The following is a 13,309-nucleotide window of genomic DNA, read 5'->3' as shown; positions in this document are numbered from 1 at the left end:
TGGACCTATTGTCCTCTATTGTTCAAGGTGCACAATTGAATTTTCATGTATGTATATATATATATCAAGTATCAAGAATGGCGACTGACTTAGTGAGTCCGTACACCTCTGAGCTCAATCACATACAAATATTCACGTTCCGATCCCTAAGCTCATCTTATCCATGCAAGTCACACAGCAATCTCATCCTTGCCAATCACATTCTTGTCTTGGAAAATGCCTGCTGTCGCAAAACTAAGTCTACGATGTCGCCAAATTATCCACCTCTTTTACTGCCTAGCTCCCCCTCTTTGTTTTATATTCAGCTTCATTACATTATGACTTTACTACGTTTGATTCGTCTGTCTTTCGTTTGCGTGTCTGACTGTTTCTTTTGGGGTTTTTATGTTTCGTTTACGTTGAACAATTTGTTCAGGCTGTTCCACCTACAAACCTTGGCTGAAGTGAACAGGTATATGCTCCTTAATTATTAACCTTGATTTAACAAATTAGTTGTTAAGTATTATTTTATAATTGCCTTCATAATTTGTCCTTACTTTAATATTACTGTAGTGTACTTTATGTCATCTGACTTTGTTTGTTTTTTCAGAGAGTGCAAAATACATGTCTAATACATTGATAAAATTAAATTAGAATTAAATACGAATTTATGTTACAGTCTTGTACTTACCAAGTGTCACAATCTCCCACAGCAGGATCCCGAAAGACCATACATCACTCTTTGTTGTGTACACGTCATCAAAAATGGATTCCAACGCCATCCAACGCATTGGAAGAGGACCCTGCGGACAGGTAAGTCTATTGTGAATGTTTTCAATTTTCAAGTTCTATGTTGGAACTGTTTTAAGCTAAAACTGTGATCTCGCAATGCTGTCGTTTGACAATTGTGCGGCTCGTATCAAATATATGTATACAGTGTGCAAGTTTGATGATGTCTCGTTTGGACGGATCTATATAGATATTGCTGAACCTGTATTCATATGGTACCTGTGATTCTCGATGGTAGATGCGGGTGTTCATAACGTCACGGGCCAGTCCAAAATCAGACACTTTGCACACCATATCTTCTCCCACCAGCACGTTACGAGCGGCAAGGTCACGATGCACATACTGAAAAAAAATAATAATGCAACAGAAAATCTAAATAAATCCACTCATTATACCACAAGCAGCTTGGTGTAAAACAAACTAAGAAGCAAATGCAGAAAGTAAGATTGTCTCTGATCTCAAAAGATCATTCTTGATGGTCTTGTGTCATCTTACTTTCTATCTCATTGAGTGACTGACAATGTTTTGTTACTTATGTTACCCATCTCACCGACTTTGGTGGAATTTACTCCCAGTAACGAGCACAGGAACGCTTGGCCTTTTACCCTGACAAGCTGTTACAACCGATAATGTAACAACAATTGACTGATACTGTTTCACTAGTAACCGATAATGTAACAAAAATTGACCGACAGTGTAAATGTTACTACACTATCAGTACATTTTTGTTACATTATCGGTTAGGACTGATAATGTCACAACAATGGACTGTTAATTAGAATAGCACTTTCTACTACATTATTAGTCGTTTTTTTGTAACTTTATTGGTTAGTGATCCAGTATCGGTCAATTGTTGTTACATTATCGGTTGGTTATTACATTATCAGTTGTAACGCAGCCCACCACCTGAATTTTGTGGTAGATGAAATACTTGACCTAATATACAAGCTTTCCAAAATTATAACTAATCGTGCCCGACGAAGAACCCATTGGTCATAGACGGATAGGATGTTGCTCCTCTATGCCTCTTAGAATAAACGCAGTTGCCAACACCGAAATTTGGATGCACCAAGATCAGCATAATTAACGAGTGCACCGGTTCTATAAGCGTAGTAGAGAAAAAATAGATCGATTCACATAATGTGCCGCCCAGTATAGTAGTGACTTCTGATTTGACTATCACATCCGTGATTGGTGTGGCATTGGATTTCACGTGCGCAGTGACCGTGGCATACTGATAATCGATATTTCAATGACCATGTGTACCAATAATCGATATATTGATTTGTTTTACCTTTAGTGAGGATATATAAGCCATTCCATTTGCCACATCCCATGCAAACTTGACCAATGTCCTAGACAGTGATTTGCTCAAGCCAGGTAGGTTGGAGTAACCTGTCCCTGGATCCTTGTCTCGATACTCCATCAGAACACTCTTCAGGTCACCCTTAGCAAGGTACTCAACGATCACGTACACGGGATCTAGAATAAATCACATAAGTGGCTCAAGTCGGTCACAACTCATTTTGTGTAGGTGGCTGTACTCTTTATCTCTTCCAAATCACCAGCCCAGGGTCACAAGACTTATTGGTAATCCCTCCAATACTCGGAAAGGGAACACCCAAATGGAAACTGGAGGTGAAAATGTCAGCCTGTAATGATCTTCTGCCACAGATTTAGTCAGAATGGAATCGGACTTTTCGGTGAGATTTTTCATATACCTTTTTCTTTCTATACAATATCCCAGCAGCTTGACCACGTTTGGATGAGAGCCAACTGTGTTCATCACCTGCAACTCGGCCACAAGCTCTTTCTTGGCGTGTCTGTCGGCGTCCTCTGTATATAAATCGATTAGACAGTTATTAAAAGCCTAGAAACGAGAAGTTTCCAGATCGCCGCTTCATCACATGAAAGCCTGAATGTCCCAACCACTTGAAGCCTTGGCCTCACGTCACATGAATCCTTTCGTCGAGAAGGGGCCTATTTTGGGTCGATTTACCAATGACAGGGACCAAGGGGCCAAAGCCAAACACAATCAAAGGTCTGGAAGATCCAGTGGAAAGACACAGCCTACTCATGCTACCGGGTTATACCGGTTCATACCATAGACTAGCAGTATGTCAATGAAGACAAGACACTCTTTGCGATAATCCACATTGTTGGTTATAAAATATATGCAGTGGCGTAGCCAGGAATTTTTCAGTGGGGGGGGGGGGGCGCTGGGGGGGCTGGAACATTTCATGGGGGGCGTCATGTAGGGGCGTCAATCGCTTCTCAAAAGTGGGGGGGCGAAGCGCGAAGCGCGAAGCCCTTACGGCGTGGGGGTTCGGGGCCCGGAAAAAAATGGATTCTAGATGTTCTGTGGTGTGATCTGAAGCAATTTCTTACCACTTTCCTCCATGCTTTAACTAATATTTTCTTAGCAAAAGATAATTATTTGAACATCGTTTTCGAGGGTGAAGTCATTGAATCAGCTATCGGTATTCTGAGCTATAGGCGTGGGGTTCGAGGCCCGCTTAAGGGCCCCGAAAAAAATGGATTCTCGATGCTCTGTGGTGTGATCTGAGGCAATTTCTTACCACTTTAACCAATAATTATCTTAGCACAAAAAATAATAATTTAAACATAATTTTCGAGGTTTTCTCAGCTAAAGGTATACGAAAATTTTGTGAACATTGTTTTTGAGGTTGGAGCCATTGAATCAGCTACCAGAATTCTGAGCTATAGGCGTGGGGTTCGGGGCCCTCTTAAGGGCCTCCAAAAATTTGGATTCTAAATGCTCTGTGGTGCTATCTGAGGCAATTTCTGACCACTTTAACCAATATTTTCTAAGCAAAAGATACATTGTAGTACATAATAGGGCCCTGTAAATGAGACACGAGTTCAAAAATCTGGGGGGGGGGATATTTGATATTGTGTCCCCCACCCTTCAAAAAGTGGGGGGGGACCAATCCCCCTGTCCCCCCAGGATTGACGCCCATGGCGTCATGTAGATCAATGATAATTCGCCCCCCCCCCCTGTGGCTACGCCACTGATTTCAAGGAATTTTAATTGGTCTATTATTATTATTTAGCTTATATGAATGGAGGAAAAAGTTTGTGCGTGGCCGATTCGCGTGATATCGCTGACTGAAACTGTGTGACCCACGGACCACCTGTCTATAATACGTGTTCCGTGGTGTGAGCGAGCAGTGCAGTGGGTGTTAATACGCATTTTAGATTATCATTATGCGCGATGTCACGCCGGTTGTCAGCTTACTGGTCCGCGGTCGCCGGTCGAAGGGTCGTTTCTCAGTGGTCATCATGTGGATTATTCGCGACTATTTAGATTTAGATCAATGATAATTTTTTTAGAAACTCAAAATCTCAGTGGGGGGGGGGCGACTGGGGGGGCGACAAGGTTTCATGGGGGCGGTCGCCCCCCCCCCCCCCCCACGCCCCCCCCCCCCCCCCCCCCCTGGCTACGCCACTGAATATATGCAACGATCGACTTTTAGTGCACTTGTTTTTTAAACTTTCGAGCTCCACCATGAACACTCAAACACGTGTCTTTCACAAGAAACTGTCCCTCTGGACTAGTTGGAAAGAGCTGTAGGCAGCATGTAAGTTAGAAGGGCGGAAGGTGCTTACAAATAGGGAAAGCAATACAGACACCATTTAAAATTTAAGCGACAAAAAGCAAATTTGATCAAGTAAAGACCAATAGGTGTTTAATCAATATGTTGCTGTGATTGTCATCAAGACAAATCACTTTATAGTATGCATCCAAAAAATCTCTCCAATGCACAAAGCCCCGATTTGTTGAATGACATTACTATAAATGACAACAAACCTTTCACGGTTTTAACGGCAACCTTCGTTTCTTTTCCGACTTCCTCGATCCCAAGTGCCTTTCCCAAAAGCACTCTGCCGAACTGCCCTCGTCCCAGCTCATTCTCGATCACCAGAAGATCTCGTGAGAAAGAGAGTTCATTTCCTACATTGCCGTACTCCACGTCGTTTGATGCCTCCGGCTCAACGCTGTCTTCATTGGGAACACTCTCGCGTACCTCCGCTGTGGCAATTTTGTGCAGTGGAATGTCTGCAACACATTTTTAGATTTACTCAATTTTAAATTGAATTTGAGACATACATCTGGCAAGTACAACTTAAAAATGCTCATCTAGTGCAGTGCAGAACATACTAACAATAATTCGATGTTATTATCCCATACACATGTTTACCATCCAAAGTCGCTGTCGGATTCGAGCCGGACCCTGATGATTTGATCTGACATTGTGTCACTTCCAAGCCGTTTGACATAGAAAGTGTCTTAATATATATTCGAAAATTGATACACTGTCCGGGAAGTGATTTAGGTCAAAGCTGACCAAGACGCAGGATTAATTCAGAAAAAGGGAAGTTAAAAAGAGTACATGATTTACTAACCGTCATGGCACAATACATCGGTGTAGTGGTTTTTTTTTTATTTCAACAATCTTTTTTAAATTTGCCTCTGAAGAAGATCTTGGTAAGATAGGACCGTCAGACCCCTTTCATTAATTATTTGACTTTTTCCTACCCATTTTCTCAATTTCGTTCATTATTGTCCTTTTTTACAGCATCTACTCTCTGGTGCTTACCGTTCGGATGATGGTGATCACTGGCAGGCAGTGGCGAGTTGTGATTGTCTGCTCCTTGTGATACAACGTCATTTCTGAAAGGAAAATAATGATGAACAGAAATGGTCTCTACCCCCTTGTCACTGTAGAGCTTGAAAACGCCCTATTTATTACTCGCTGTGGGCTGTAGCGTCCAAACCAGCCAGAACACTCTCCGGTTTTATTGATCTTTTCAGTGAATAAACACAAAGTATCGCAATGTCTTACAGGTGCTGATGGGTTATACTTTAATCAAGTTAACTGTTATTGGTTCATGCTTAAAACCGGTAGGTTGATGCTGGGTTTTCCAAAAACAGCTTTTCTTAATTACAACAAAAACTGTCAGATTGGTACTTTTTATCCTTCTGTCTGGGTGCGATAATAGACATAAGTTTATTGAAGGAAATTAATGTACCTTAAAAGCTGTGTTATGAAGCCTATTTCAAAACGTCTAGTAACGGAAATCACAACTTAGGGTTTCAAACTTTCACAGAAAATATTAGTCTCTGCCACAACGTAGCCTTTTACATTGACTTACATGCCATCTTGTACGCCGGTTTCCAATGGTCTCTGACGACGTCTCCATATGACAATAGCAATACCACAAGCGACACCCACAATGACAAAGGCTGCCAATACAAGTCCAATAATGATGCCTACAGGATAGGAAGCTGTAAGACAACATGAGCTTTATTATGTCAGTTTTCGTAATCAATCAGTACATTTTGGCCTATGTTATCCTTTGTTATATCTTGCGGACTCTCTGAATGGCCTCTATCAAGTGATAACTGCATTGTCAAGTTTTTGAAACAAAAAACCACAAAGCCAAGGTTTTCATATATGTAAGGTTATCTGGTAAATGATCATGTTGTAAAGGCGCACTTAATATATTAAATCTAATTCATTTTCAATGTTGCAAAACTTACCTTGCTTCCTGGAGGAGTCTGTGGTACTGGTGCTTTGAATTAATCCGTCTGTTGTTGGTAGCGATACACGAGCAAAACCTTTGAAATGTAAACCGAGATATTTGATTAGATAATGAGATTCCTCAATGAAATTCCAATCTGAAACTAAATCTTTCGCCGTACACTAAATTGCTTGACAAAGAATGACATTGTCAGGAATGTTTTGACGGGAGTTTCATTGAAAATGTTCAAAATGGAATAAATTGTTCCAACTGATATTATAGGGCCTGGATGAATTATAAACAGTTTAAATTAATGTGACAGAAAACTTGAAATAGAAAATTGCATTTATTTGTCGTCGACAGTAGGATCGCTCGAGAATAAATGAATTTTATTTTTTTAGTGGAAGGACTTTTTAAAGAAAATCACCAAGTTAAATTATTTGATTTCTTTAATTGCATTGGACGAAAACTCAGTCACCTGGGCAAAGCGGTTCTTCAAGTTTCTGTGACCCAGTTCCAATCGTATTTGTGACATTACAGCTGACCTCTGTGCAGTAATTGTCATCAACATTAACCCCAGGGTTTTACCAGTAGGCGCGTTAGGCTTGGTGCCATTTAGAATGATGTAATATTCGATGTGTCTGAGTGGATTGGCATCTGCGTCACAAGTGATGATTCCGTCCCTGTATGTCAGGGATGTTACCAGCGGAGAAACTGTAAAAGAAAAATATATATTATTAGCCTAATTAAAACTTCTCAACATTTAAGCCTTCTCTGTCACGGCCAATAATAATTTTCACACTGATCAAAAAAGAGAGCCTGAAGTCTTGATCTCTGTAACATATTTCTCGAAAGCCTTTGAGCAAGATACTACTGCGATTGAAGCAACATGCCGTCTAACATTTTGGATTTGTGTATGTACATTTGGGTTGAAGGTAATGTACAACATATGCAACATCAAAAATCTTCCAAATTATTATGAAATGCTTTCTAGACCGTAAGGGAATAATAATATCAAGCATCCTGTAAAATCATGGCACCTGGTATGATGTCATTTTCAAGAAAATGGAATTGTGTGTATTAATTTCCAATGATTGTTGGCCCACCACCGACGGAAAATGACTTTGTTTTTCGAATATCGTCCCTAATCCACCAAATTTAGTTAGAGCACATTTTGTTTGCAATCAGTTACACATACGTGAACGGATACAAACCAGATGACCTGACAACTCCCTGACTTTAGTAAATTGCTCTTTTTCGTCTGAAGTAGAGTCAGAGAAATAGACTATAAGTAGAGCGTCTGTTTCTTTTTTCCGGCATACGTGATCACAAAACTGTAGACAAGTCATCGTGTAAACAATATTTGCTTTTTGTTCAGATCTTCAGAATCATACACTACATTTAATTGATTTTCATTCGCTCTTATTCAGATGTCTTTGTGTAGGTGATATTAGTTTACCAACGTTAAGATGTGCTTTCATACAATTTGTATGTATATACAAATTAATCAACTTTTTCAGAACGCTATTCCAAGTAATACAGCAATTACAATATAAATATAAATAACTTACACAGAACATTGAGGGAAATGAATTCAGACTGTGTAGTTTGAGGTCCTATTGTGCGACATTCTATCCAGCCCCCATCATCACGTCGTGTTGGGATGAATGGGCTGCATATACTCTGTGTATCTGTTGCCTCACCATCAGGTGGAATCGTTTCGGTGTCAGGTGTAAGAGGATTGCCGTCGTTAAACCAGTCTATGGACACCCGTGGTATAGCTCCCAGGGCTCTGCAGGAAAGTGTGACGTCAGTATACTCTGTCACGTCACACACTATTGCACCAGAGAATTTGTCTACACCATCAACAGCTATGGTGAGACTGGTGGCAGGAGCTGCATGAACAGAAACATATAAGAAGTCAATATTATTTGATCTTAACATTTCTTACACCTTCTGTCGTCCAAAGCAATACGCGACCAACACCTTTGAAATGTAAACCGAGAATATGTATAGTGAGAATTGTGATCAAGTAATGAATTTCAAAAGAAAATTCCAATCTCAAACTCATATTTTGTTTTACTTATAGAACATTTCTGACACAGAATGACAATGGCGAGGTTTTATGGAAGTAAATGTTAAAAGAAATGAATGTCTCATCAACTCAGATGTTACAGCCGGGACAAATTAATTTATGTGAAAAGAGTGCGGAAATTGAATATCACAAAAGCATACAGATGCTCAGAAGAAATAAATTATGAGTGTTTTTTAATTAAAAGATACAACTAAATTGCATCATGTGAATTCTTTAATTACAATCGACGAAAACTCACCTGGGCAAAGCGGTTCTTCAAGTTTCCGTGACCCAGTTCCAATCGCATTTGTGATATTACAGCTGACCTCAGTGCAGTAATTGTCCTCGAAATTGAATGGCATGGTTTTACCCGTAGGTGAGCTAGGCTTGGTGCCATTTAGAATGATGTAATACTCAACGTGTCTGAGTGGATTGGCATCTGCGTCACAAGTGATGATTCCGTCCCTGAATTTCAGGGATGTTACCACCGGAGAAGCTGTTAGAAGAAAATACATTGACTTATTTCAAGTACAACTTTTCAACATTGAAGTCTGCTCTGTAACGACCATAAATAATTTTCAAACTGAAAAAAAAAATACCCCCCAAAAACAGAGAGTCTGATGTTTTGATCCCTGTAACATAATTCTCGGAAGTCTTTTGAGCAAGATACTACTGCGACTGAAACGACATACTGTCTGACATTTTGGATTTGTATACTGTGGCGAAAGTGTTCTATAAACATGTAGGCTGGTTAGGAGACTAGCACAATTTAGGGATATTCCCCCAGTGAGCAATGTCACGGGGTGGCGCATGAGTGTACGTGACTGCGCGTTCGCTCGTACCCCCCGCCCTGCAAACAGGACGCTGGGATACTCTGATGAATTCACGCTCTGATTGGTTGGATTTTACGTCACAAGTGACCTGCGCGTCATCAAGGTCATGACTCTGCAAGGTTTGAAACGGCCGTTAAGACTGATTCATTACTCTTGTATTCCAGTTTAATAGAGATTTTTTTCTCTTTGAAAAGCGTAATAATGTTGGAAACTCTGTAAAACTTATCTGTGTTGTAAATTTACAATTCCCGTCAATCGCTCAGGCTCCGTTTCGAATCACGAACGGTCGGATTGCATTATGCGACGCTCAAAATTTTGTCCACATGGTCCGCAAAGAAACAGAAATCACATCCGGTATGGATTGTGCGCAATTCTATAGGAAGTTTTCGGATAGCATTTGCGCACATAGTCTAACTGCGGTCTTGAACAGCTGCAGCCAGATGCTTTATACAAAGTCATAGGCCACTTCCTTCACAAGATTCTGTGAAGCTCATCAGAGTATCCCAGCGTCCTGTTTGCAGGGCGGGGGTACGAGCGAAGACTGCGCGCAGATATGTGATTGGCTGCGCGTCGCCCAGCATTGTTCTGTGTGCTGTGGAGACGTACACACGTGGTTAGGGCCCTGTCACACTTCTGCGTATCCTAATTCCTTATGAGTTGCGCATTGACGTTTTTTCATACGCAGTCGTACGCACAATACGCACCTCATATGCATCTCTATCGTTTTATGTAAGTTTTATGTACGCAGGCATACGCATGGTACGGCCCAGTACGCTGGATAGCTTTGGGCATGCACAAATTATTGTGGTCTGAAATCAGGTGTCCTGTTGTGTTTATTTGACTTATTGAGCAGAGTTAACCAATCAATTCCCTAGGCGGTATATTTCCACCAAAACGAACTTGCATCCCTTAGCCTTGAGGCTGCTCGTTAGTCTCCGGTCCGAGGAAGTAACTGGGTTCGGGAGCAATCCGCCACAGTACGTACATTTGGGTTGGAGGTAATGTACAACATATGCAAACAAAAACAAATCTTCCAAATTTTTATGAAATATTTTCTAGATCGTAAATGAATAATAGTCTTAGGCGTCCTGTAAAATCATGGCACCTGGTATGATGAAATTTTTAAGAAAAACGAAATTGTGTGTATCGATTTCCAATGATGGTTGGCCGACCAGCGACGGAAATGACTTTGTTTTTTAAATATTGTCCTTAATTCCCCAAATTTAGTTAGTCCACATTTTGTCTGCAATCAGTTACACATTCGTGAACGGGTACAAAGCAGATGACCTGACAACTACCTGACGACTATAAATTGCTCTTTTTCGTCTGAAGTAGAGTCAGATAACTAGACTTCAAGTAGAGCGTCTGTTTTTTTTTTCTCCGGCATACATGATCACAAAACTGTAGACAAGTCAGTGTAAACAATAATCTTTTTGTTCAGATCTTCAGAATCAAACACTACATTTAATTGATTTTCATTAGCTCTGATTCAAACGTAGGTGATCTTAATTGACCAAACGTTAAGATTTGCTTTTATACAACTGGTATGCATGTACAAATTAATCAACTTTTTTCAAAACGCTATTCCAGGTAAAAGAGCAAATACAATACAAATAGAAATAACTTACACAGAACATTGAGTGATATGAATTCAGACTGTGTAGTTTGATGTCCACCTGTGCGACATTCTATCCTGCCCCCATCATCACGTCGTGTTGGGATGAAGGGGCTGTATGTACTCCGTGTATCTGTTGCCTCACCGTCCGACGGGATCGTTTCGGTGTCAGGTGTAAGAGGATTGCCGCCGTTAAACCAGTCTATGGACACCCGTGGCGTTAATCCCAGTGCTGTGCAGGTAAGTGTGACGTCAGTATCCTCTTTAACAGTCACATTTGCACCGGAAGATTGATCTACACCATCAACAGCTATGGTGAGACTGGTGGCGGGAACTGCATGAAGAGGAAAAAATAAAAAGAATTTAATGTCGTTTGATCTTAACACTTAACTTTTGAAAGGTGTCAATAAAATATTATTTAAATTTGTAGAGAAATCCTTGCTTTAACTTGGTGATCAAGCAAAACTATAGTTGGGATGCCAAAATAATAAAGATTCATTGCCCCGCTTTTTTTACACAGTCGTCAGTTTTTTGTTTTTTTAGACCTACAAGATGATCTTAAAACATCCCTGGAATGCTCAGCAGGTCCATATTGCATAGTGTTAGTGTCTATGAGGCACGATTTATTTGGGTTTTTGGTCAATTTGAGGACCATTTGGAAAAAATTCGAATGAAAAGGGCAAATTCTTGCTTTTACATGAACATTAACGGCGCAAATTGTTTTTGAATTTCTTTAAAACGATTTGGAGGGAAATTCACAAGCTTTATCAAATTATGAAAATGATGCTTATCTTGGAAACAGTGTTTTCATGTACGAGCCACGCCCGTGTAGGGGTTATTTTTAATTTTAACCAGCACACTTCCACAAATTCGTGTCCAGCTTTCAAGAAGTTTAAGACAAATGTCTTGCAATTATTTTGACACCGATTTCATAACAAAGCGGGGGGGGGGGGAAGGAAGCAGCTGCCGTCGACATGACTTTCCGAGAAAAACACTGACCGTTTGAGTAAGAAATTGCGCACATTCGTGGATTAAAAATTGTAAAAATATCATGTACCGCAATTTTAAACTGGTGGTACAAGTAAGCTAAAACAGTGCATAATTATTAAAAATTAAAGTCTGTTGTTGAAGGATAGGAGCAAAATGCTATGTCCATTTATCAATAAATTACCTCAATCTTTTTTAAGGTTTACAAGTACTTTTTTAACCCTGTAACCTAAAAGTGCCGCAATTCGAAGCTCATTGACTGCATGATTTACCTTTCCACTGAAAAGTTGGGGGCATTGATTAAGCTTTCAAGTTATGGGCTTGTATTACATTTATTTTTGTGCTGCACGGTGAAGCTTAACTCATCTTAACTGTAGTCGCACCGTTAATGAGTTTGACAGCGGGGAAGCTGAGATCGCGTTACATTCCCCTACCCTTTTTGCCCCCGTGGCCAAACCCGCCTATATATAAACCATGACCATTCACTTCAAGTTCTTCTGCCAACTGGGGAATCGTCACAATCACCAGACCAGCACCATTACCCATCGCGCATGATCGCAGATGTAGGGTCATGCTCATCTTTAATTTGCGGTGTCTTCGATTGAGCGTTTGATAGAGTCGATCACAACAGAGTCGATCACAATATTGTTTGATAAGAGTCAATAAATTGATCACGTTAGGGGCTATAACTTCCTTACTTCCTTGATTATGTAGTTTTTCTCAGATCGCTTGCAATCTTTTCGGTTCAACGGTGCTCTTTGCTCCTGGTAGATATTGCATGCTGGATTTCCTCACGGGACCCAACATTGGACCAAGTAATTTTTCAGTGATTATCAATATCGATTTTGTTACTATTCCTGTGATACAACATTATGCATGCGTTTACGATCTGAATTTAAGCCAGGCCTTAACTGATCATGATGAAACTCTCAGCATGCCAGAATAAACTCAGCCATCTACAACAATGGACTGTTGCGAGCAAGATGAAACATAACACACACAAAAAAACAGTTATGTGAATATTTTGTTTAGCAAAATGTACCTGGTATACCTTTATTTGACATTTCTAATTCCGAGAATAATCAAGCAGAGTGAATGAAGCTTTCAGGTATTGATGTACAGAGTAACATATATTGCAATGTTATGCACGTGTACGATAGAGCTTTAAAAAAAAAAAAAACTAGAGCGCGCACTCGCTATACTACGCGCACACGCCGATGTGCTAGATCGAAAACTAGATCGGCAATGCGTACAGACGCGCGTTGTGCCCATAGACATATAATAAAACCTAGACACGAGATTAACTGCTTTTACGTTGTAAATTCTGTGAGCAAAACGGGCTGCGTCACGCGGCTTGGCGCGATGCGCGAATTATCGTGTGGCCATAGATATAGAGTCTTTTTATTCTATATCTATGCGTGTGGCTTCGATTTACGCCCATACTTTAAACGTGTCCCATTATATGTCTATGGTTCTGCCATGGGC

At 40.3% G+C, this 13,309-nt stretch overlaps 1 protein-coding gene across 1 annotated transcript; it reads right to left on the bottom strand.

Annotated features, from left to right (window-relative positions):
* Positions 1-647: 647 nt before the first annotated feature.
* LOC119721780 (tyrosine kinase receptor Cad96Ca-like) lies at positions 648-2,846 on the bottom strand. The gene is made up of 5 exons (XM_038191739.1): positions 2,768-2,846; positions 2,496-2,604; positions 2,063-2,252; positions 988-1,110; positions 648-782 (listed from the first exon to the last, which is right to left on the bottom strand). Exons 1-5 carry the CDS (start codon positions 2,844-2,846, stop codon positions 648-650), a joined length of 636 nt encoding a protein of 211 aa, XP_038047667.1.
* Positions 2,847-13,309: the final 10,463 nt, after the last annotated feature.

The sequence above is a fragment of the Patiria miniata genome, unplaced genomic scaffold (assembly GCF_015706575.1).
Source record: "Patiria miniata isolate m_02_andy unplaced genomic scaffold, ASM1570657v1 HiC_scaffold_14, whole genome shotgun sequence".
Lineage (NCBI taxonomy): Eukaryota > Metazoa > Echinodermata > Asteroidea > Valvatida > Asterinidae > Patiria > Patiria miniata.
This window is presented reverse-complemented; position numbering and strand designations above follow the sequence as displayed.